At 45.9% G+C, this 22,983-nt stretch overlaps 1 protein-coding gene across 2 annotated transcripts in view; it reads left to right on the plus strand.

Annotated features, from left to right (window-relative positions):
• Positions 1-22,983, plus strand: part of KLHL25 (kelch like family member 25) — a 32,978-nt gene extending 9,995 nt beyond the window's left edge. Inside the window, exons 2-3 of one of the 2 annotated variants that reach the window (XR_014541660.1) lie at positions 12,950-14,892; positions 22,456-22,983. Coding sequence is in view for 1 of the 2 variants with exons in the window: in XM_083586605.1 (XP_083442731.1) it covers positions 12,967-14,736 (1,770 nt within the window). In the remaining variant the exon portion in view is untranslated. The remainder of the gene's footprint in view (positions 1-12,949; positions 14,893-22,455) is intronic. The other variant, XM_083586605.1, reaches the window with a different exon arrangement.

Genomic DNA, 22,983 nt, shown 5'->3' on the forward strand with positions numbered 1-22,983 from the left:
GTACCTTCAGTTTCTTTACATTTCCAACATTTATTATCGGGCAAATGATAGATTTTTGCAAGCTTGACTGGGGTCATGTACCACCTGTATATCATCTTCATAATATTCTCTCTTAAGGAATTGCATGCCGTAAACTTCATACCTGTGGTCCATAACTGTTCCCAGTCAGCAAACATAATGTTATGTCCAACCTCTTGTGCCCATTTAATCATAGCAGATTTCACCGTTTCATCCTGAGTATTCCATTTCAACAGCAAGTTATACATCTTTGACAAAATCTTAGTTTTGGGTTCTAACAGTTCTGTTTCTAATTTTGATTTTTCCACCTGGAAGCCAATTTTCTTGTCCAAATTATATGCCTCCATTATCTGATAATAATGAAGCCAATCTCGCACTTTGTTTTTTAGTTTCTCAAAACTCTGCAGTTTCAGTCTATCTCCCTCTTGTTCCAAAATTTCCCAATATTTCGGCCATTTGGCCTCCATATTGAGCTTTTTCTGGGCTTTTGCTTCCATTGGTGACAGCCACCTTGGGGTTTTATTTTCCAATAAGTCCTTATATCTTATCCAAACGTTAAACAATGCTTTCCTGACAATATGGTTTTTAAATACTTTATGCGCTTTGACCTTGTCATACCACAGATATGCATGCCATCCAAATACATTGTTAAAACCTTCTAAGTCCAAAATGTCTGTGTTTTCCAGAAGCGGCCATTCTTTCAACCAGCAAAAAGCTGCTGATTCATAGTAAAGTTTAAAGTCTGGCAGGGCAAATCCACCCCTTTCCTTTGCATCAGTTAATATCTTAAATTTTATTCTGGGCTTCTTGCCCTGCCAGACAAATCTAGAAATATCTCTCTGCCACTTCTTGAAACAGTCCATCTTGTCCACAATTTCCAATGTTTGAAACAAAAACAGCATTCTAGGCAATACATTCATTTTTATCACAGCAATACGACCCAACAGTGAAAGCTTCAAGTTCGACCAAATTTCTAAGTCTTTTTTCACTTCCATCCAACATTTTTCATAATTATCTTTAAATAAGTTCCCATTTTTGGCTGTCATATTAATCCCCAGATATTTCACTTTCTTAACCACAGTCAAGCCTGTCTCATTCTGAAACCTCTCTCTTTCAATCGGTGTTAAATTCTTCTCTAAAACCTTAGTTTTTAACTTGTTCAGTTTAAATCCTGCCACTTGACCAAATTCTTGAATTAGTTCTAAAACCCTTTTAGTACTAGATTCTGGCTCCTGTAACGTCACAAAGGCAAGAGTTCTATCCATTGCTTCATGTGCTTTTACTTCTGTGCCTGCCCAGCAGTGGCCCCTGGAAGGTTGCCCATGAGGCAGTGTGGCCCTCTTGCTGAAACAGCTTTCTCACCCCTGCACTAAAATACACCATCTATTTCATTTCCCTGGTGGTCCTGCAGCAACTGCAGTCTGTAAAATGTTTCTAAGACTACCTAAATCTTTTTTTTTAATAAATTTTATTTTAAAAAGATTTTTACATTATTCTTTGCATTACACCACAATCCTAGTATCTTTATGGGGGTTCTTCTAACCCCTGGACTTTACCCCACTCTTCTCCCTGGTTTCCAATATTTATCTCTTCTCGTTTCTGCGTCTAAATACATTTATCCAAACTATTAATTTTCCTCGTTGATGTCCTTTATCAAATTATATTACAAGTGCTAATCCAATCCTGCTAACTTTTTTAGGTGCTTACAGTGCTCCTTCATGTATTCTACAAACATAATCCATTCTTTTTTAGATTCTTGTTCTCTTGGTATCTGATCTTCCCAGTCAGTCTCGCCATTTCAACATAGTTCATCAATTTCAATATCCATTCTTCTTTCAATGGGGTTCTTTCTCCTTTCCATAAAGGTAAAGGTAAAGGTACCCCTGGCCATTAGGTCCAGTCGCGGACAACTATTTATCTACTTGCACTTTGACGAGCTTTCAAACTGCTAGGTTGGCAGGAGCAGGGACCGAGCAACGGGAGCTCACCCCGTCATGGTGATTCGAACCGCCGACCTTCTGATCGGCAAGCCCTAGGCTCTGTGGTTTAGACCACAGCACCACCCGTGTCCCTTAATCTTTGTTCCATAAGACTACCTAAATCATTGCTTTGGCTGCAATACTTAAAGAGCTTAACAAAGTGCATTCATTTGAGCCCAAGGAAGCTGCTCAGACTGAAGGCGAGGTTGGCTACACCCAAACTTGTGCTGCTTAAAATATAAATGGGGGAACACCCTTTGCTGCTAAGGGTAAGCCAGGACGGCCTTTTCGGAGAGCATTGGCCAAGGGAGCGCCACCCTCTCTTCTCTGGTTGTCTTGCATTAGCCTTGCGGAACTGAGGACGTTCCCTACCTAAAATTAATTGGCAGCCCCCGCCTATAAAGGTACAATATCTTTTCTTGTAAATGGGATGGGATGCTTCTTTCAAAACCATTTTTGGCAGCTTCTGGGAGTTTTGCCACCATCAGTTCCCTGTTTTCGTGCTAAGTATAAGTTGCTATTTTTACTCCTCCCTTTCTAAATGTTTACTGGGAGGGTGTAATTAGCAACAAACATCTGTTTAGGCCCAACCAGCTGCAGTGGCCCGTGGGGAAATGTGTTGCTGCAAGAAAGGCCTGGAGGAAGATGATTTGGTTTCTGACTAAAAATTCCCTCTTTAAAGGCTCTGGTCCTCCGTGGGATGGAGCAAGTGGGAATGTCCAGCTGGAGGCTGGGTGTATCAATGACCTTTGGATGTCCCAGAGGTGCCAATTGTTCTTATGCTGCATTATAAAGACAGAGGTTTATATTATACATAGAGAGATTTACTCCTACTCCTCAAAATGATCACGGCACTTCCACAGCATGGATGGGGGAGAAATTCCATTCACGTTTCAAGGAAAATTTGACCTAATCCACACTTTCTGAAACATATGTGAACTGAAACACGGCTGTCTTTTGAAATTTGCAGGTCTCTGACCTTTTCAGTGCCAATCTCCAGCCAAGTAAAGTGTACAAAAATATACACTAGTGTATAAAAGTGCAGTATATTAGAGGAAATGTGCATATTAGGAGAAATTAAAATGATTATGAATTTTTGGAAGTTCTTTTAAAAAAAATCTCATATGCATATGGAGAACTGAATTTAAGATTCGGAAAAATGAGAAACTGAAATCGACATCTTTGCCTTACCCTATTTCACCCTACCCACAAAACTGAACTTGGGCACATACGAAGCTCAGAATGCCCTGATTTCCAGGAAAGTCTAGCAGGGTTGATATTTGTATAACACCAGCGCCCTTAAAAATGAAGAACATGTGGCACACCAGAGAGCTGGTGTAGCACGATGGCCAAAAGACTGAGCTGTGGATCGGGAAGACCCTATTTTGAATTCTGCCTCTGCCATGAGCTCACTAGGAATCCTTAGGCAAGCCTGTTCCTCTCAGCCTCTGGCCTCCCATCTGCTAACTAGGGGTGCTGAGAGTTGTCCAAAACATCTGTAAGGCCCTTGGTTATTGTAAGGCAAGGTTGGGGAGCCTCTTCCAGCTCAAGGGTCACATTCCCTTCTGCGGCAGCCTTCCAGGGGCCACATGAGTGGTGAGAGGGGCCAGAGGCAAAAGAGGGTGGAGTAATTGATACAAAAATTATCTTTGCCCAATAGCTCTGATGGCGAACCTTTTAGAGACCGAGTGCCCAAACTGCAACCCCAAACCCACTTATTTATCACAAAATGCCAACAAGGCAATTTAACCTGAATTGGTGCATAATCTGCATTAGCTGACACTACTCTGACTCCTACTTCGCCCTTAAGAAAGAAGTACCTGGTTACCATATTGCATTGCATTTTATCTGGGGAATTTGTGTGAAGTCTAGGTATTCTCTCTCAGTGTTTGCATTGAAAGAGAAGATGCATATAGATCTCTTTGCCGTTCATTAACCCAACAATTACCCATTCTCAGCACCCTTGTTTGACTTCATGAAGGTAAGTGTAGTTAATATGTTTTGACATCACCGCCACGAGACCGGGTTTGTCTTCTCTATGAGATACTCATCTTCAGTGTTAGGATAAAATATTTGTTTCTGCAGCAGCCGGAGCAGCTTGTAGAGAAAATAAATTCCAACAGTGTTTTCCCTGCTCCCTCGCCCAGCCCTGACTGGCCCCTACGCAGGGTGTCCAGCGTGTCCCAGGGCACACCCTCACCCGCTGCACTTGGCTGTGGTTGAGCTCGGTGAAGAAGCATGCCAGTAAGTGGGAGGCGATCATGGCGTGGCGAGGCTGCTGGGGCCCAGAGCACCCTGCCCAGCGCCTCCCTTTGGCCCCGGCCAGAGGGTGTGTAAAGCCTCAACCTCATAACAGCAGGAGGAGGAAGGTGGCTGCTTGGCTGCCCAAGTTGAGCTGAGGACTCAACACACCGCCCTTGCCTTCTGCCGGCGCTCTGCTGTGGTGATGGCGCATGTGCACACAGAGAGGGCTCTGAGTTCTCCCTCTGGCATGTGTGCCATAGGTTTGCCACCACTGGCCTATAGGCTAGTTTGCCACCACTGGCCTATAGGCTATATCCAAGCAAGGAAGAGGCATTGTCAGAGTTCAAAGACACATTCCCACCACTTAAAAGGTAAAGGAGACCCCTGACCATTAAGTCCAGTCGTGACCGACTCTGGGGTTGTGACGCTCATCTCGCTTTATTGGCCGAGGGAGCCGGCATACAGCTTCTGGGTCATGTGGCCAGCATGACTAAGCTGCTTCTGGCGAACCAGAGCAGCGCATGGAAACGCCGTTTACCTTCTCGCCGGAGTGGTACCTATTTATCTACTTGTACTTGACGTGCTTTCGAACTGCTAGGTTGGCAGGAGCAGGGACCGAGCAACCCACCACTTAAGGAGAGTATAAAACAGGGATGTAGGGGGTGTTACCAGAAGAAAATCCTGAGGGTCATATTTGGCCTCCTGAGCCCGAGATTCCCCAAACCTGTAATAAGGGTTGCAACTAGAAAAGCATGTGAAGTTCTTTTAACACTTGAAAGTAGCATAGAAATGTTTGAGGGTGATTATTCCTCCCATGTGTTTATTCAATGAAACAGGAATTCCGTGCACAAGTCACCCAAGATGGGGCAGGGGTGGGGTGAGGTGGGGATTCCCACTGGAAGGCAAGTAGGTAGATCTGTGCCTGCAACATGTTAGCTGAATGTGCTAGCGTGCATCCTGTACAACATATAAGTTGTACAATGCAAGCTGGCATTGAAATGGCAATTAAAGGCGGTGCTGACAGAAGGATTTATTCCCTTATCTTATTTGTATTTGTCATCTTGCTTCTAGCTGTCCTCAGCAAAATTCCCCCTCTGCTCCCCAACGTAGCATCTTGCTTGCTGTTGATCCCTGCCCAAAAGTTTGAACCAGGTGGCTTCAAACTCCGGCATATTCATCTTTGGCAGATTAGGTGAATAATTAGCTCTCGTGTTTACAGAACACTTTGCCCCTTGAGTCACTCTCCAGAGGAGAAGCTGCTAAATGCCACACAGGATGACGAGGGCAGACATTAAGGGAACTCCACCTCTTGCAAACTAAACTCAATGGGTGGAATATAATCAAGTGGTTAAGGATTGATCAAAGTCAACACCTGGCTAGGAATCCGCTGTGGAACCAAGCCTCGGGAGGGTTGTTTTTTTCCAGACTTGGATCGCATCAGTTTAGGCTGTTGCCTGATTAATAGACTGAGATTTTATATAATTGTTTGACTTTGCATGACAGGGGGGAAAACAAGGTTCTGCAGCCAAAAATGATGATGCAGGGATTAGTTGCCCTTCTCTTAAAACTAGGGTGGGCAACCTTGTTTCTGTCTACTTACAGAGAGTAGTATTGGGTAACTGCCTTGGCCCACAGAAAATTGATCTGCAGGTGTCACCATGGGTGATTTTGTTGTTTAATATTGATATGAACCTGCTAGGTATGAGACAAGGTGGCCCCCATATACTGATGATACCAAGCTCTGTTTCCTGTGTAACATCTGAACCAGGAGAGGCTGTTCATGTCCTAAACCGTAAGAACGCAAGAGGAGCCTACTGGATCAGGCCAACGACCTATCTAGTCCAGCATCCTGTGCTCACATTGACCCAAGCAGGACAGCAGAAGAACACTTTCCCTCTTCTGTGTTTTCCAGCATTCTGGTGTTCAGAAGCATTACTGCCTCCAGCCATGGAGGTAGAGCATAGACATCATGGCTATCAGCCATTGATAACCACCTTCTCCATCAATTTGTCCAACCATCTTTTAAAGCCATCCATGTTGGTGGCCATCACAACCTCCTGGGGGAACGGGTTCCATAGTTTAACTATGCAATGTGTGAAGAAGTCCTTTCTTTTATCTGTCCTGAATTCCAACATCCACCGGATGCCCACAAGTTCTAATATTACAAGAGTGGAAGAAAAGGTTTTCTCCATTTGTTTTCTCCATACCATGCAGTTTTATAAACTTCTATTATGTCATAACATGTTCACTTTTTTTTCTAAACTAAAAAAGTTCCAAACACTGCAGCCCATGCCTGGAATGCGAACTACTAAATAGCAACAGAATCCTGACAAGACAGAGGCCACATCCATACCACACATTTAACGCATTCTTATTCTGCTTTAACAGTCATGGCTTTCCCAACACAGTTATGAACACGGGCCCTTTCTGTGGCATGTAGGTGCTACACCACTGAGCTGTGGAGGCATTTGAGTGGTCACTGTGGGTGTCAGGATGCTTGACAAGATGACTTCTTGGCTGGGTGGCGCTGTGGTCTAAACCACTGAGCCTCTTGGGCTTGCCGATCAGAAGGTTGGCGGTTCAAATCCCTATGATGGAGTGAGCTTCCGTTGCTCTGTCCCAGCTTCTGCCAACCTAGTAGTTTGAAAGCACGCCAGTGCAAGTAGATAAATAGGTACCACTGCGGTGGGAAGGTAAACGCCATTTCCATGTGCTCTGGTTTCCGTCACAGTGTCCCGTTGTGCCAGAAGCGGTTTAGTCATGTTGGCCACATGACCCGGAAAGCTGTCTGTGGACAAACGGCAGCTCCCTTGGCCTGAAAACGAGATGAGCGCCGCAACCCCATAGTCACCTTTGACTGGACTTAACCGTCCAGGGATCCTTTACCTTCTTACCTATTAATTTCAAGTATTACTATGCACTGGTGTGCTGTGGTGAAAATCGTTTGCGTCACATCAGCTGAATGCCTTTGCACCCAGAGCGGCTTCAGTGCCACATCTGCAAATCCGTCATGATTCAGACTAGTTTAAAGGCAATAAAAGTATGCAGTGCGTACTCCACTCTGCAAGGTTTAACAGTGTGTTTTATTTTAAATTGTTTCAAATCCTCCGAGCCTTCAGAGATCAGCACAGGAAAGTGAAAGCTTTAAGTGGGTGCTTTTGCATGCTGGGGAAAATGAAAGTGTTGGTTAACTCACTTCTCTGCACAAGCCTAGGTATTTACTGGGTTGTGTGGGTGCCTGAGGAGGCAGATGCCTAAATTGATGCCTTTGAGTAGATTCATACATATTTCATTTGTTGCTGCTTTGGTGATGCTAAAACCTCTCGCATCTGCGCACATCCATCAAATCTTGGGCTAAGCCCCAAACTTTTAATTCAGAGTTTATGTCTTCGTGATGACTCTTGGTTACCCCCAGAATCAGCCCTTCAGTAGCAGAAGCAAGAGCTCTGGTGGGCTTGATTATCTCTGTAGCAACGGGAACCTCAATCTTGCCAAAAGAGCCCTGCCAGAAGCGCTTTCCAATAATGTACATTGCACATAGAGCCAGGCTTGTTCAAATAGCACTCAGGTGGCCACCTGTAAAGGAGTAAAAGTTACCCCTAGGTGAGCAGGAAAGGAATACTTACACAATGCTTCTTTTTTCCTTGTGTATCTGGAAAACTCTCCCGATAGGTAGAGAAGGAGCTGAATTGAAATATTTGTTTGGTGGTGGGAAATTTAGTAAAGCATGATGCATGCAGTTTAAATTTTATAAGCAAACAAATTCAAAGCTTTACTTGTAAATATTTTCAGGTATTTGAGCTCTATAACAAACACTTCCCTTACATTATTTATATTTGCTGGGGGGGGGGGCGGGGTGAAGGCACTGCAAACATAGTAATTTTAGCACGCCTGAAAAACTGCATGTTTCCTAGGAATACTCTATTGACCTAAAATAAAAGCAAGTTAGATTTGATGGGCATTATATTCCTTCCAGTTGTCCATTTTTTTATTTATCTTGCCTTCGTTCATTATGCTGCTAGTTTTACTGAAACAATGCATTTTTAAAAAATGTACTGGAGAAATGTCCAGAAATCTCCCCATTTATGCCCCACACCAGTGACCCACCCCCCTCAAGTTTCTTCCCCGGGGATTTGAGTCTCTTTCCATTCCCAGAAACATTATAATTGAAACCACCAGTCTCTTTACCTATCATCTGGGAATGTGTACCAAGAAGGCGAGGGAGAAAAAGGGAGGGGAAACCACCCCTCAATTATTATTCTGGGATTTTAGCTTTGTAATTTTCCTCTTTATTTCTTGCATGTGTGGCCAAAAATAAAATAAAATAGGCTGTTCCCTCGAGCTAGATCCTAGTCAGCGGGAGTGAGCAATGTGGGCAATTTGCAGCAAAACAAACCCAAATTGGGGATGAATTCTTTGTGTGGGTAAATAACTCTTGGCAAGGCCTTGTTGTAGCAAGTGGAAAGATGTCTGGAATCCAGATGAGTCACCTCAGAACAGCAGGTGAGAGGCCTGGCTTGCCAGGAGCCAATGACCACCAGGTGGGCCTGCGTAATTTGTGACCCTCCAACTGAGCACAGCCTGCTGGCAATGTGTTGTGGCTGGAAAACACTCCCCAGCACTGCTGCCTTTAAAGAAAAATAATAATATTATTTCTGCAGGCTGAGTTCAAAAGGGTTTGTCAAGCCCTGGAGGGTGGGGAGCATGGTCAGCTGACTGCAGTTGCAATTTGTCATATCTCCATGGAGGAGATGGGAGCACTCATGCCATTCATGCCATACATTTACCGTAAGCGCTGCCAGGGCCAGATTTAGGTATGATGAGGCCCTAAGCTACTGAAGGTAATGGGGCCCTTTATTTGTCCAGTTGTCCTTTGTCAACAACAAATTGCCGCTGGTTTTTTTTGTATTGAATATATGCTATATGGTAATTTATGGACCTAATAGGTATCTAAAGCCATTTGCACATAACAAAATATGTATTTTATCAAAGTAATTGTTGAACTGAAACCAGTGATATTTTAGGGAGGGAGCAGGCTAGCAGGCAGGGCCCATTACTTACATCATAGGAGCCTACACAACACAAAACACTGTTGCTGTATGTAGGTTTTATTTTATTTGTTTTTAATCTTATATTTTGGAAATGTACATCCAGTTTTTTCCCTTTAACATTTTTGGGGGCCCCCAAGAAAGTGGGGCCCTAAGCTATAGCTTGTTTAGCTTATATGTAAATCCGGCACTGAGCGCTACAATACCACTTTAGAAAGACATTTTTAAAAAAGGTAAAGGACCTCTGACAGTCAAGTCCAGTTGCGAACGACTCTGGTGTTGCAGTGCTCATCTTGCTTTACTGGCCGAGAGAACCAACGTTTGTCTGCAGACAGTTTTTCTGGGTCATGTGGCCAGCATGACTAAGCCGCTTCTGGCGAACCAGAGCAGCACACGGAAACGCTGTTTACCTTCCCGCCAGAGCGGTACCTATTTAACTACTTGCACTTTGACGTGCTTTCGAACTGCTAGGTTGGCAGGAGCAGGGACCAAGCAATGGGAGCTCACCCCGTCATGGGGATTCAAACCGCCGACCTTCCACTCGGCAAGCCCAAGGCTCAGTGGTTTAGACCACAGCGCCACCCGTGTCCCTGCTTAGAAAGTCATGGCTTCCCCCAAAGTATTATTTGTACCCTGGTTTTCTACACATCGGTCACTAAAGCATACTAAAATAGAAAATAAAAGATGCATACTAAAAAACATCTCTCCAAGCCTTGCTGTCTGAAATATTTTAGATGGAGCTTTCAGAGGCTGAGCCTGTGTTACGTAGTGACTGGGAGTATTGAAGAAACCCAGCTTCAAATCCTTCATCTGTCCTAGTTCATAAGTTTATTGTTCTGGCCAAAGCCCATGACAGACAAACCCCTCGTCAACCGTGGAAACTAACCTGGTGACCTTGGGACAGACACTTATTTCTGAGCCTGACCTACCTCACAAGGTTGTTGCAAGGATAATGGGGTGTGTGTGAACTTTCTTTTGGGGAAGGGATATAGCTCTGTGGTAGTGTCTGCCCTGCATGTGGAAGGCCTCACATTCAATCCCCAGCATCTCCAGGTAGGTCTGGGAAAGTCTCCCTGCCTGAATTCCTGGAGAGCAGCTGTAGGTCAGTGTAGGCTCTACTGAGCTAGCTGGACTCATGGTCTAATTCAGAATACAGCTTCCTATACAGTGGTACCTCGGGTTACATACGCTTCAGGTTACAGACTCCGCTAACCCAGAAATATTACCTTGGGTTAAGAACTTTGCTTCAGGATGAGAACAGAAATCGTGCTCCGGCGGTGTGGCAACAGGAGGCCCCATTAGCTAAAGTGGTGCTTCAGTTTAAGAACAGTTTCAGGTTAAGAATGGACCTCTGGAACGAATTAAGTACTTAACCCGAGGTACCACTGTATTTCCATGTGTGCACCACCTTCAGTTTCTTAGAGATAGAGTGAGGTGAAAATGCAGCGACCTTGCGACCTTGCTATGGTTGCTTTCTAGATGGAGGACAATTTCAGTGGAGTAGCTTCAAGAGATGTAGCTGTCGATTTGCCAGCTGTTCATGGGGTTCCATTAACTCATGTTGTGTTAGCCTGAAGATTGTTATGCTATGGGTGTAGCTTGCCAAGAGATGGAAGACTGTCATACCCATACAAAAACACTCTAAATAACCATCTAGTTGGGCGGGCGGCTTTGGGAGTTATTTGTTTGTTTTAAACCAGTTGGTAGACAGGTAGGCCTACCCAATTCCCTGATGGGAGCTTAAACCTGTTTTTTTGCAAAGCAAATGAGTCTGGCAGAATTGGGAGCACGAGACTGTGCAGAAACACAGGCTCAAATCTCTGCACCCTGCTAATAGCCACCTATTTTATAAAGAAGCCATACAGCCTGCCTGGAAATTGCAGTAATTTCTTCTTCCACTCAAAGCCAGCATGAGCCAGGCTAAGCCAAGAACAGCCCAGTGCCCTTTCCTCTGAATATACTGTTCCCTTGACCAGGCTTATGAGCGCCTGTCTGCATGCAGAGTATAGATTTATTTTTCTTCAATGTCCAGTGGGAGAATGGTGTGAAATTTTCATTTATTTTCATATTTGTTTTGGGGAAAAAAAGAATGATTTCTTGCGAAATGAATCCCTCCTGACACCCCACGGTTCATGTACAGTTAGAATTGAGAAAATTATGTTAACAGGATTTTTCAGTGTTTGGATTGCAAAACTGAGCAGAGCACATGTCAAAAGGGTGCAGTCTCTGATTTATTAACTGCTGGAAATCTGAGTAGAATTAAAAATCAAGAATATAATAAAGTGATAAAAATAACAATAAATTTAATAGCAAGGATGATGAATAATAAACCTTTATTTGAAACACTCGAGTATTCCAAGCATTCCCTAACTGGAATCTTTGCAGCAACCCTGTTAATTTAAGTCAGTATTGTGATGCCCCATATTGCAGATGAAGGGATTGAAGTTTAGAGAGTAAATAACTAGCCGAAGGGGGCAATCCCATGACGAGATCTACTGAGATAAGCAGTTTAGGCTGCACTGGATTTCCAGCTGACAAGCTTATTCCTAGTTCAGCTGGATTTAAGGCCTCAACCAGGGCAGGCCTACCCTTGAGGCAACTGCCTAGGTGGCAGGATTTACAGGGACAACAGACCCCGATGCAGATTTTTATTCGGCTCTTGTTCATGATGTAGATAACGTTCATGATGTAGATAACTGCTTTTCATTGATGTCACTGTTGGATCTGAAGAAGTGTGCATCCACACAAAAAACTTATACCCAGAACAAACTTAGTTGGTCTCTAAGGTGCTACTAAGGGACGCGGGTGGTGCTGTGGGTTAAACCACAGAGCCTAGGACTTGCCGATCAGAAGGTCGGTGGTTCGAATCCCCGCGATGGGGTGAGCTCCCGTTGCTCAGTCCCTGCTCCTGCCAACCTAGCAGTTCGAAAGCACGTCAAAGTGCAAGTAGATAAATAGGTACCGCTCCGGCGGGAAGCTAAACGGCGTTTCCGTGCACTGCTCTGGTTTGCCAGAAGCGGCTCAGTCATGCTGGCTACATGACCCGGAAGCTGTATGCCGGCTCCCTCGGCCAATAAAGTGAGATGAGCTCCGCAACCCCAGAGTCGGTCATGACTGGACCTAATGGTCAGGGGTCCCTTTACCTTTTTAAGGTGCTACTGGACAAGTTTTTAATTTTTAAAAAATTTTTGACTGATGGAGATAGATTGAGTCATTCTCCCAGATGCTCACCCTCAGCACCTCATAATTGGAGGCATACTTCCACGGAAACAAAACATTGCATTTGTTTGGGGCAATATGCAATACATGTTTCTGGCTCATTTTCTTGAATGGCTCTTTGTAACGTACAAAATGTGTGTCTCCCTGCCCCCCCCCCCACTTTATCCTCACAACAAGCTTGTGAGGCAGACTAGACACTGTGACTAGTACAACGTTGTCTGCTGAATTTTCCAGCTGAGGATGGGCTTGAAACTGGGTCTCCCTACTGTTAGTTGAACTTTCTAAGCACTCTGCCACATTGGGTCTTGATAGCCCATGCTCCATGATTCTTGGTTTTTGTAGAGGTGGGCCTGCATTGCTGATCTCAGGTAAGAAAAAGCAATAGGTGCCAATCTGTTCATTCCTCTGAAACTCAGAATTTCTATGTTCATTTTCCTACAGATAGCAGTCCAGTAGTCATGTCAGTCAGCGTCCATGAAAACCGTAAATCCCGAACGAGCACTGGTTCAATGAACATCTTGCTGTTCCACAAAGCCTCCCATCCAGACTGTGTCCTGTCTCACCTCAACACCATGAGGAAGCACTGCAAGTTCACTGATGTCACCCTCTGGGCCGGAAATAAGTCCTTTCCATGTCACCGGGCTGTGCTTGCTGCTGCCAGCAGGTACTTCGAAGCCATGTTTAGCAACGGCCTTCGCGAGAGCTTGGGCGACAAGGTGAATTTCGACGATAGCCTGCACCCGGAGGTGTTGGAGCTGCTGTTGGACTATGCTTATTCCTCCAAGATCATAATCAACGAGGAGAATGCAGAGTCCCTCCTGGAAGCCGGTGACATGTTGCAGTTCCAGGACATCAGGGATGCAGCTGCCGAGTTCCTTGAGAAGAACCTGCACCCTTCCAACTGTCTGGGCATGATGGTCCTTTCAGATGCTCACCAATGCAAGAGGCTCTATGAGCTTTCTTGGAGGATGTGCTTGGTCAACTTTGAGACAGTCCACAGAAACGAAGATTTCAATAACCTCTCCAAGGACACCCTGCTGGACTTGATTTCCAGTGACGAGCTGGAAATTGAGGATGAGGAGAAGGTCTTCAAGGCAGTCATGCAGTGGGTGAAGTATGACTTGGACAAGAGGAAGTCTTTCCTCCCGGAGATGTTGAAGCACGTGCGACTGGCCTTGCTGCCTTCCGAGTGCCTGAAGGAAGCCATGACCTACGAGGAGCTGATCACGGCAGAAGACCAGAACAAGCAAATCATGGATGAAGCTCTTTGGTGCAAAAAGAAGATCTTGCAGAACGATGGGGTGGTCACCAGCCCCTGTGCCAGGCCTCGGAAGGCTGGGCACACTTTGCTCATCTTAGGTGGCCAGACGTTTATGTGTGACAAGGTTTACCAAGTAGACCACAAGGCGAAAGAGATCATCCCCAAAGCCGACCTCCCCAGCCCTCGAAAAGAGTTCAGCGCCTGCGCCATTGGCTGCAAAGTCTACATCACTGGAGGCAGGGGCTCCGAAAACGGGGTCTCCAAGGATGTCTGGGTCTACGACACAGTGAACGAGGAGTGGTCCAAAGCTGCCCCAATGCTTATCGCTCGGTTTGGACATGGGTCAGCCGAACTGGAAAACTGCCTCTACGTCGTCGGTGGACACACCGCGGTGGCCGGGGTTTTCCCAGCTTCTCCTTCCGTTTCACTGAAGCAGGTGGAGAAGTACGACCCTCTCGCCAACAAATGGACCATGGTGGCCCCTCTGAGGGACGGCGTCAGCAACGCGGCCGTCGTCAGCGCGAGGCTGAAGCTCTACGTCTTTGGAGGGACCAGCATCCACCGCGACATGGTGTCCAAAGTCCAGTGCTACGACCCGCTGGAGAACCGGTGGACCATCAAAGCCCAGTGCCCCCAGCCCTGGCGCTACACGGCGGGCGCCGTCCTGGGTAGCCAGATCTTTATCATGGGTGGAGACACGGAGTACACGGCGGCCTCCGCCTACCGCTTTGACTGCGAAACGGACCAGTGGACGCGGATTGGGGACATGACGGCCAAGCGGATGTCCTGCCACGCTTTGGCCTCTGGGAACAAGCTTTATGTGGTGGGTGGCTACTTTGGGACCCAGAGGTGCAAGACGCTGGATTGTTACGACCCGACTTCGGACACCTGGAACTGCATTACCACTGTGCCTTACTCTCTCATCCCAACAGCGTTTGTTAGCACTTGGAAACACTTACCGGCTTGAGGCACACAGTCTGCAGGCGAGAACTGAGGAGCTTGAGGAGGTAAGGTATCTTAACGGAAGGTTCTGCTGATGCCTGCAGATTCCTCTTTTGCATGGACTTCTAGACAGGAACCCCAGAAGCTTAACAAATATAAAAGATGTGACAACCCTGCAAAGGTGTGTATTTTGATGGCGTCTTTGCTCTGGTACCATGACAAACATTTATTTATTTATTTTTGAGTTTTGTTGTTTTAAGACAAATTATACAGGCCTTCAACTTTTCTAGGGTGAGTTTATAAAAGCAACAACTAGAGACTTTTTTGTGGGCTGGATAGGAACTGTGCTGAAAGCATTCCAAGCAGAAATAAAAATGCCCTAGTGATTGCCAGCTCTTGAGGGGGGTTACACTTCTTTGCTGTGGCTTGAGGCTCAGTTGGCTCGTTGGCACAGAGCACTTGCCATCAGCTTCGGCTGGTAGCCCAGCTGCACCCCTACCTATCTGGACAGGAATAGCCTAACTTCTGTCATCTGGTAACATCTAGGGGTGAGTCTGCACACAGGATAAAACCCCGCTATAAATAAGTCAGAAATTAAATCGTTATAACAAAAGAAAAGAAAAACGCTATGGAAAATTGTGTTGATTTTTTTTTTTAACCCTCCTGTACCATCTAGTAGTGTTGCATGTTTATAACGCATTCAAAACACGGTTTCTTTCCCAGATTACTGCAACACATTACATGTTAGGCTTTCACTGAAGACGGTTCATAAACTTCAGCCGGTTCAGAATTCAGCAGCCGGGTTACTCACCGAGGCAAGATGTTTTGAGCACAGGACGCCAGTCCTGGCCCAGCTGCACTGGCTGCCAATTGGTACCTGGGCCCAATTCAGTGGCGTAGCGTGGGGGATGCAGGGGGGACCGGGCGCAACATCTGCAGGGAGCGCGCTCACACTTGCAGCTCTCTGCCCCTACTAAAATCCACGGGTTAAGGGGCGCAAATTATTTGCCTTGCCCCGGGTGCTGACAACCCACGCTACGCCACTGGCCCAATTCAAAATGCTCGTTTTGACTTACAAAGCCTTAAATAGACCAGAACTGCCTTCCATCAAGGACTGTCTTTCCCCATATGAACCAACCACATCAATGAGCTTGAGAAGGCCTGGTTAAGCTTGCTGTCCTCTTTGGGGTTCTAACACAGAAAGAAGAGGTCTGCTCTGCCATGAAGCAGCTGCTTGCTGCTGCTATGGGACTGCCCTGTGTTTCCCCCAGTTCCAGCCTCCAGTCCTTTCACACCCCATTGCTGCTGCCCCTGCCCACTCCCTCCCCTCCACGCAGCACTGCCTGACAGCTGACACAGCCACTTCAGCATCTAATTAACTACTTAGCTATTAAATACTGCTGCAGAACGCATTGAGGAGTCCATCTTTTCTCCAGCTCGGGTTACAGGGCTTCCCCTTAAGAGCTGCTTTCACACCGGAGATTAATTTTATGGGCCTGCCATGCAGCTGCGTCCCACGTAATGAAGGGCCAGGATGCTTGTATCAGCAGCAGTCAGTGCTGAGGATAATGGCTGGTGGTTTTCTTCCCCAGAAGAAAAAGGCCCAAGCTTTCGCCATTCTTAACAGAGAGAGGTTTCCACCAGGAAAGTTGTTTCAGCTGGGTATAAGTTGTCACAAAATGCTCTCACATACCAATACATATTAGTTTGTAATTATCCTTTCCTTCTGCCCCTGCACTTTCCCTCAATAACATCAGGTCCCAGAATGGGAAGCCTCCTGAACAGCAAAATACCAAGGTTTTCAAACCACCTTCAAGGGGATAATCTGCCCTAAAAGGGTTGAGAATGACATAGTTTTACACCTTAAATGTTTGGGCCAGATTTTACTGGGGATTTCAGGCTACCTCTGCTGACAAATAGGTTCTTGGGCTTTTTATAAGCAAAACTGTTGTGTCCCCAATGCAGATTAGCAGCAAAAATTGTGCCAAAGAGCAGTGAAAAATCAAAGTTGAAACAGCTGGAAAAACAGTGATGAAGTGTTTGCTGAAATATACACTTCTGTTTCTTTACCATTTACATGAATATACACGCACACACATACCTTTAACGTCAGTGATGGGGAAAGCTTTGGCCCTTTAGATGTTGCTTGACACCAACTCCCATCAGCCCCAACGAGTGTAGTCAGCGTTCATCCATGATGGAGTTGCAGTCTAGCAAGACGGGAAGGGTCCAGTATGTTTTCACAAACAGAGCTTGTCCCCTGAAATTAGTACTGGGGCTGGAATGATATTTGCCTTTTTTTGCAAAGGAGAGGGCCTCCATTTCAAAGCAAAACATTGTTGTGAAAAGATATGCAACTCTTAAATCGCAACTTCTTAATAAAGGGGCACTCTCATCAGACCTGACCAGTGTGGCCAGTAGCTGATGGGAGTTGTAGTTGAAAACATCTGGACATCACCAGGCTGGGAAGGTTGTCCTAACCTTTCAAGCTCTTACTTGGAGGTTTGTAAATCTGAGCCAGAGATGAGCAGCAAGCTCCCTGCTGGAAGTTCTTGCTGCTGTGGTGGGGACAGATTGGAGTTTTCAAACTTCTGCCTTAACTGGCATTCTCTCTGACAAACTGGCTCCCTAAGGGCTTGAGTTCCTTGTAGTACCAGCAAGCATTCATCCATTCAACTTCTCCATACCTTCTGGCCTCCAAGAGCTGCTGCATGAATTGGATCAGCACTTGCCAGTACCCCCAGAAGCCTGTCCTCTCTCTTCTTTAGAAGTGATTTAAAACAAAACAAAAAGAGACTGGAATAATCTATGATGATATCGACAAATTAAACCATTGCCCCTGTAATGTATATATGTAATAATGTTGGCTATAAAGGAGGAATGTGACCTGGATTGCCTTTCCCCAGTGTTAATCGCATTAGATCATATTTCAGAATGAATTCTCGTTTGCTGACCAGAACGTCGTGTGACACTAATTTATTGCGCAGGCAGTAATTCTGCAGATTAACTCTGATTAACATTGTGAAAGTAAAGCCCAGATATGCTTTCCAAACACAGCACGATGTCCTAGATTTCTGTGCTGTGAACTGGCTGCTAGTGCTCCATAAAAATGGATTTCAGGTTATATTGGCTCACCATCCCACTGCTGTCCTCGATGCTCACATGATTACCTCCAACCTCTTCCATTTACAGTGGTACCTTGGGTTAAGTACTTAATTCATTCTGGAGGTCCGTACTTAACCTGAAACTGTTCTTAACCTGAAGCACCACTTTAGCTAATGGGGTCTCCTGCTGCTGCCGCGCCACTGGAACACGATTTCTGTTCTCATCCTGAAGCAAAGTTCTTAACCTGAAGCACTATTTCTGGGTTAGCAGAATCTGTAACCTGAAGCGTATGTAACCCAAGGTACCACTGTACATATATTTAATGCTGTATTGTTTTTAACACTCGATTGGGAACCGCCCAGAGTGGCTAGGGAAACTCAGCCAGATGGGCAGGGTATAAATAATAAATTATTATTATTATTATTATTATTATTATTATTATCATCATTATTATCATCATCATTATTATCATTATTATTATTACAATAAAACTCTCCTTTTCGCTTGTTGTTTTACTATGTAAAAACCACAGGCTAAACGAGCGTTCCCCAACCTGGTGCCCTCCACATGATTTGCAGGTGACCACAATTCCAATCGGTGGGAGCGGATGGGAGTTGCAGGCCAAAATATCTGGAAGGCACCAGGTTAGCAAAGGTTGGCCTCGAATACCATTTGCCAAACTAATACGATTTTGTTGGCCTAGCTTGGAAGAAGAGTGAGGCTGTGGTGCTGAACTTGTGGCTCCTTTGCCAATCAACCCATTTACAGTTAAGCAACCCATGGGCCTCAGGGAGTTCAAACACCACGAGTAATTAATTATAGACGGCTCCCCGTGACTCATCTGCAATGAAAAGCTGCCAGCCGTGAAACTCTGCAAGAAGCTGGCTGTTTGGCAAGTCAGGTACTCTGGCATTTCCAGTTCATTTGGCACATTTCTGCATTTGGATCTGCCCAAGATCCAACCACGCAACTCACCTGCTTCCTCCCTCCCTCCCTCCATTTGTAGAAATCTTGTTTTTCTCCTCTGGGGCTGTAAAAGCAAGCAACCTGCTTAATGTACCAACTTGTGTCCTATCTGATTCCATTCCCTGAGAAGCCCAGCTGGATCAAACCAAAGGTTCATCCAGCCCAGCATCCTGTTCTCACAGTGGCCAGCAAGATGCTTATGGGAAGCATTCAAGCAGGACTCTGACCACCTGTGGTTTCCAGCAATTATAATAATAAAATAATAATGGTGATGATGATGATAATTTATACCCCACCCATCTGGCTGGGTTTCCCCAGCCACTCTGAGTGGCTTCCAGCAAAATATTAAAATACAATTCATCAAACATTAAAAAACTTCCCTAAACAGGGCTGCCTTTATATGTCTTCTAAAAGTCAGGTAGTTGTTTATTTCCTTGCCATCTGAAGGGAGGGCATTCCACAGGGTGGGTGCCACTACCAAGAAGGCCCTCTGCCTGGTTCCCTGTAACTTTGCTTCTCACAGGGAGGGAGCCGCCAGAAGGCCCTCGGAGCTGGACCTCAGTGTCTGGGCTGAACGCTGGAGGTGGAGATGCTCCTTCAGGTATACTGGTTTGCCAAAGCATACTGCATCTGACAGAGGAAACTCTCCAGGGTTTCAGGCCGGGAACATTCCCAGTCTTACCTGGAGATGCCGGGGATTGAACCTGGGACCCTGTGCATGCAAAGCAGAAGCTCTACCACTGAGCTACAGCCCTTCCCCATCTAGTATCCATTGAGAGCCTCCAGCAGTCCTCACCTAGATGGAGGGGGATCTTGTGTTACTCAGTTCTTTGGCTGTCAGGGACTTCAACATGTGTGACTGACGGCTCTCGGCATCCCAGATTTCCTCTCCCTTTCCATCCATTTTAGGCTCCCTTTGTCTTGCATCATCTTCCTTTTCCAGACTCCTCCATTTCTACCCTTCCTCACCTGCTCTGCTCCTTGGTAGCTTCTACACAAGCTCATCCAACAAAGAGCCAGAGGACCTTTAATTTTAGAGCAGTTCCGCCAACGAAAGCTGGAGCCCCATCTGCCTCTGACATCAGAGCAGTTCAGCCAATCGTCACCTCAACATTCCTCAGCTGCTGCGAATCCACATTGTCGGGCTTGAGGTGCATTGCCTCGCAAGGAGGAATTAACTGGAATGTCCTCTGTAACCTGGGTGGGAGAAGACTGGCTACAGAAAACGGGCTGGTTCTGCCGAGCAGATGGTTGTCTCCAGAGCCTGTTTATCAAGCCAAGCTGGGTGGGAGTGGCTGCCTTTTGGAAACAAGGTGTTGTGCAAACCAAGCTCTAGCCAAGCCTGGATTGAAATCATAGGTACGACACAAGCACCAGCACAGAGTACTCTTACACAGCAATAAGGCAACCCCACTCCTTCCTAACACGATGCTCCTGTGCCCATCATCTTGGATAGGGGTTTCTGAATGTGCCAGGGAACTCTCCAGGTATGCAGAAGATATATTAGGTAAAGGTAAAGGGACCTCTGACCATTAGGTCCAGTCGTGGCGGACTCTGGGGTTGCGGCGCTCATCTCGCTTTATCGGCCAAGGGAGCCGGCGTACAGCTTCCGGGTCATGTGGCCAGCATGACTAAGCCGCTTCTGGCGAACCAGAGCAGCACACAGAAACGCCATTTACCTTCCCACCAGAGCGGTACCTATTTATCTACTTGCACTTTGACGTGCTTTCGAACTGCTAGGTTGGCAGGAGAGAATATATATTAGTTTGCATTAAAAAACCCCAAATAAAGTCCTAATGGTCTGATGAGGACTAGGAGCATGCAATCCCCCGCAGAAGCCACAGAATATACAGCATTCAACCCCATCTGCACAGTGCATTTAAAACAGTATCCTTCCACTTTAAATAGTCATGGTTTCCCTCAAAGAATCCTGGGAACTGTAGTTTGTCATGGGTGCTGCGAGTGCTTAGGAGGCACACACACACCTATTCACCTCACACTTAACAATTCCCAGGGTTCCCCAGGAAGGCCAATTGGTTATTAAACCACACTGTGAATTGTAGTTCTTTGAAGGGAATAGGGGTCTTCTCACAACTCAGTACCCTTCACAAGCGAACTAAGTCACTCAAACAGTTCATATCAAAGGCATGTTGCCAGTTTTTTGATTTGAAAGATTCTGGCCCCCTCAGCCCAGTGACTCTGAGCATGTACAAAATGAAGTTATGCCGACTGGAACAAGAGAAGTTTTAGTTTGTTAGAACTAAACAAACTCAATGGATGGGGGGGGGCGTTGTTATCAAAAACAAAATTTACTTAACTTGCATTCAGCTCTTCTGCCTGTGCTTAAGGCGGCAAACAACCCAGACACAACACACACACACGTAAAATGGCAAGACGTATAATTAAAAACATGAAAAAGAGTAGCACTTGCAAAGAGCCCAGTCATCAAAATCTTAGCAAGCTCCGGTAACCAAAAACGTAAAATACAGGTCCTGAAGCAACATAGTCCTGAAAATCTAAATGCTGCGACAAGGAGTTAGGCCTCACAGTAACTTCTGAAACAGTGTTGGGAAATTTGTGGTCTTCCAGATGTTTTTGCCCTGCTGGCTGGGGGTGATGGGGGCTGGAGTCCATCAACTTCTGGAGGGCCACAATTCACCCATCCTTGAGATATAATAGTAACAGTAATAATAATAGTAGTAGTAGTAGCAGTAGTAGTAGTAGTAGTAGTACAATGGTACCTCATACGCTTCAGGTTACATACGATTCAGGTTACAGACTCCGCTAACGCAGAAATAGTGTTTCAGGTTAAGAACTTTGCTTCAGGATGAGAACAGAAATCGTGCTCCGCCGGCGCAGCAGCAGCAGGAGGCCCCATTAGCTAAAGTGGTGCTTCAGGTTAAGAATGGACCTCTGGAACGAATTAAGTACTCAACCTGAGGTACCACTGTAGTAATATTTATTACCCCCCCCCCGCCAATCCGGCTGGGTTTCCCCAGCTACTCTGGGCAGCTCCCAACAGAAAAAACAGAATAAAACATCAAAGAAGGGAAGGCGTCAGGGGCCTTTAGGTTGCACATCTAGAGTTTGCACCTGAAAAGCAGACTGAGCTGGCCAACAGGACACCTGGTCAGAGTCGTCCTTAAATGGGCATTTCCATTTATATTATAGTAATTATTTCCAGGGGTTTGTCCATGGCTAAAAAATGAGCACATTTAATGCAAATCCCCGTGGTCTTCTGACAACTTCTTTTGGAGATACATAAGGTGCTACCCTAGCAACGGGACTCAGTTGCTATGCAGTTCTAATCTCTGGACACAAGATGGAGGACTAGCTCTGGACTGGTGCCATTTTGCTTCGCAGAGGGCAGCTCAATTTGCTGGTGCTCAAATCGCCAGCTGCTGCGCTGACACATGAGATCAGATAGCTGGGAGAAGGAAAGCAAATAGTCCCACTGTTGGTAGGTAACTGGGAGGCGGACTGAGAGAATGAAGATTGGACAGTCCATTTCTCTGAGGTGGTTCCTGCAAGCTTTAGTTTATTGTCCAAAAAGCCTTTCTGGAAACAAGAGGCCTCCCCCATCCGGGTGTCCTCCAGATACTTTGGACTCAAGGGAGCACATAAGTAGTTGTGTGGTCAGGATATTAATGTGTTATTCCCTCTCTCCCCACAGATAGCGACACTGAATTTGTATGTCAGTAGTGATACTGGAATCTGCACAAGTGGCTACTGGCTTTGCTGTCTACTGCCTCCCACAGGGCTCATTCCTCTCGCTGCCTCAGTATGGGGAGGGATGTCAGGCTGCTCCAAGAAGTATGGATGGATGGATTGATGGTGAGCCTGAGCAAATCATATTGGTTCACTCAAAGGTAAAGGGAGCTACACACTGTGGACATCCTTCGATGGCGGCAGCTTTGCCAGCGCCACACGAGTGCCATGTTGGCATCGGCTGGGTTTGGAAGAGAGCCCAGTAAGGGAAGGGACTGAAAAGCCTCAGCATCTTTCTTCAGACAAAGGAAGCCTTTTGAGGACTTCAGAAACTCGTCTCTCGGCTGCACCACATGAATAAAGCACAGGCACCTCTGCAAGGGCTAGATTTGCGTTGAGTCGTTTTGGAAAAAAGAAGCACGTCTTCCTTTGTACTACTTTGATGGTTCCCCAGGAGTTCCGACAATTTTAATAAAAGCTCTTTGGGAAGCTG

Source organism: Podarcis filfolensis (assembly GCF_964270895.1).
Source record: "Podarcis filfolensis genome assembly, chromosome: 14".
NCBI lineage: Eukaryota > Metazoa > Chordata > Lepidosauria > Squamata > Lacertidae > Podarcis > Podarcis filfolensis.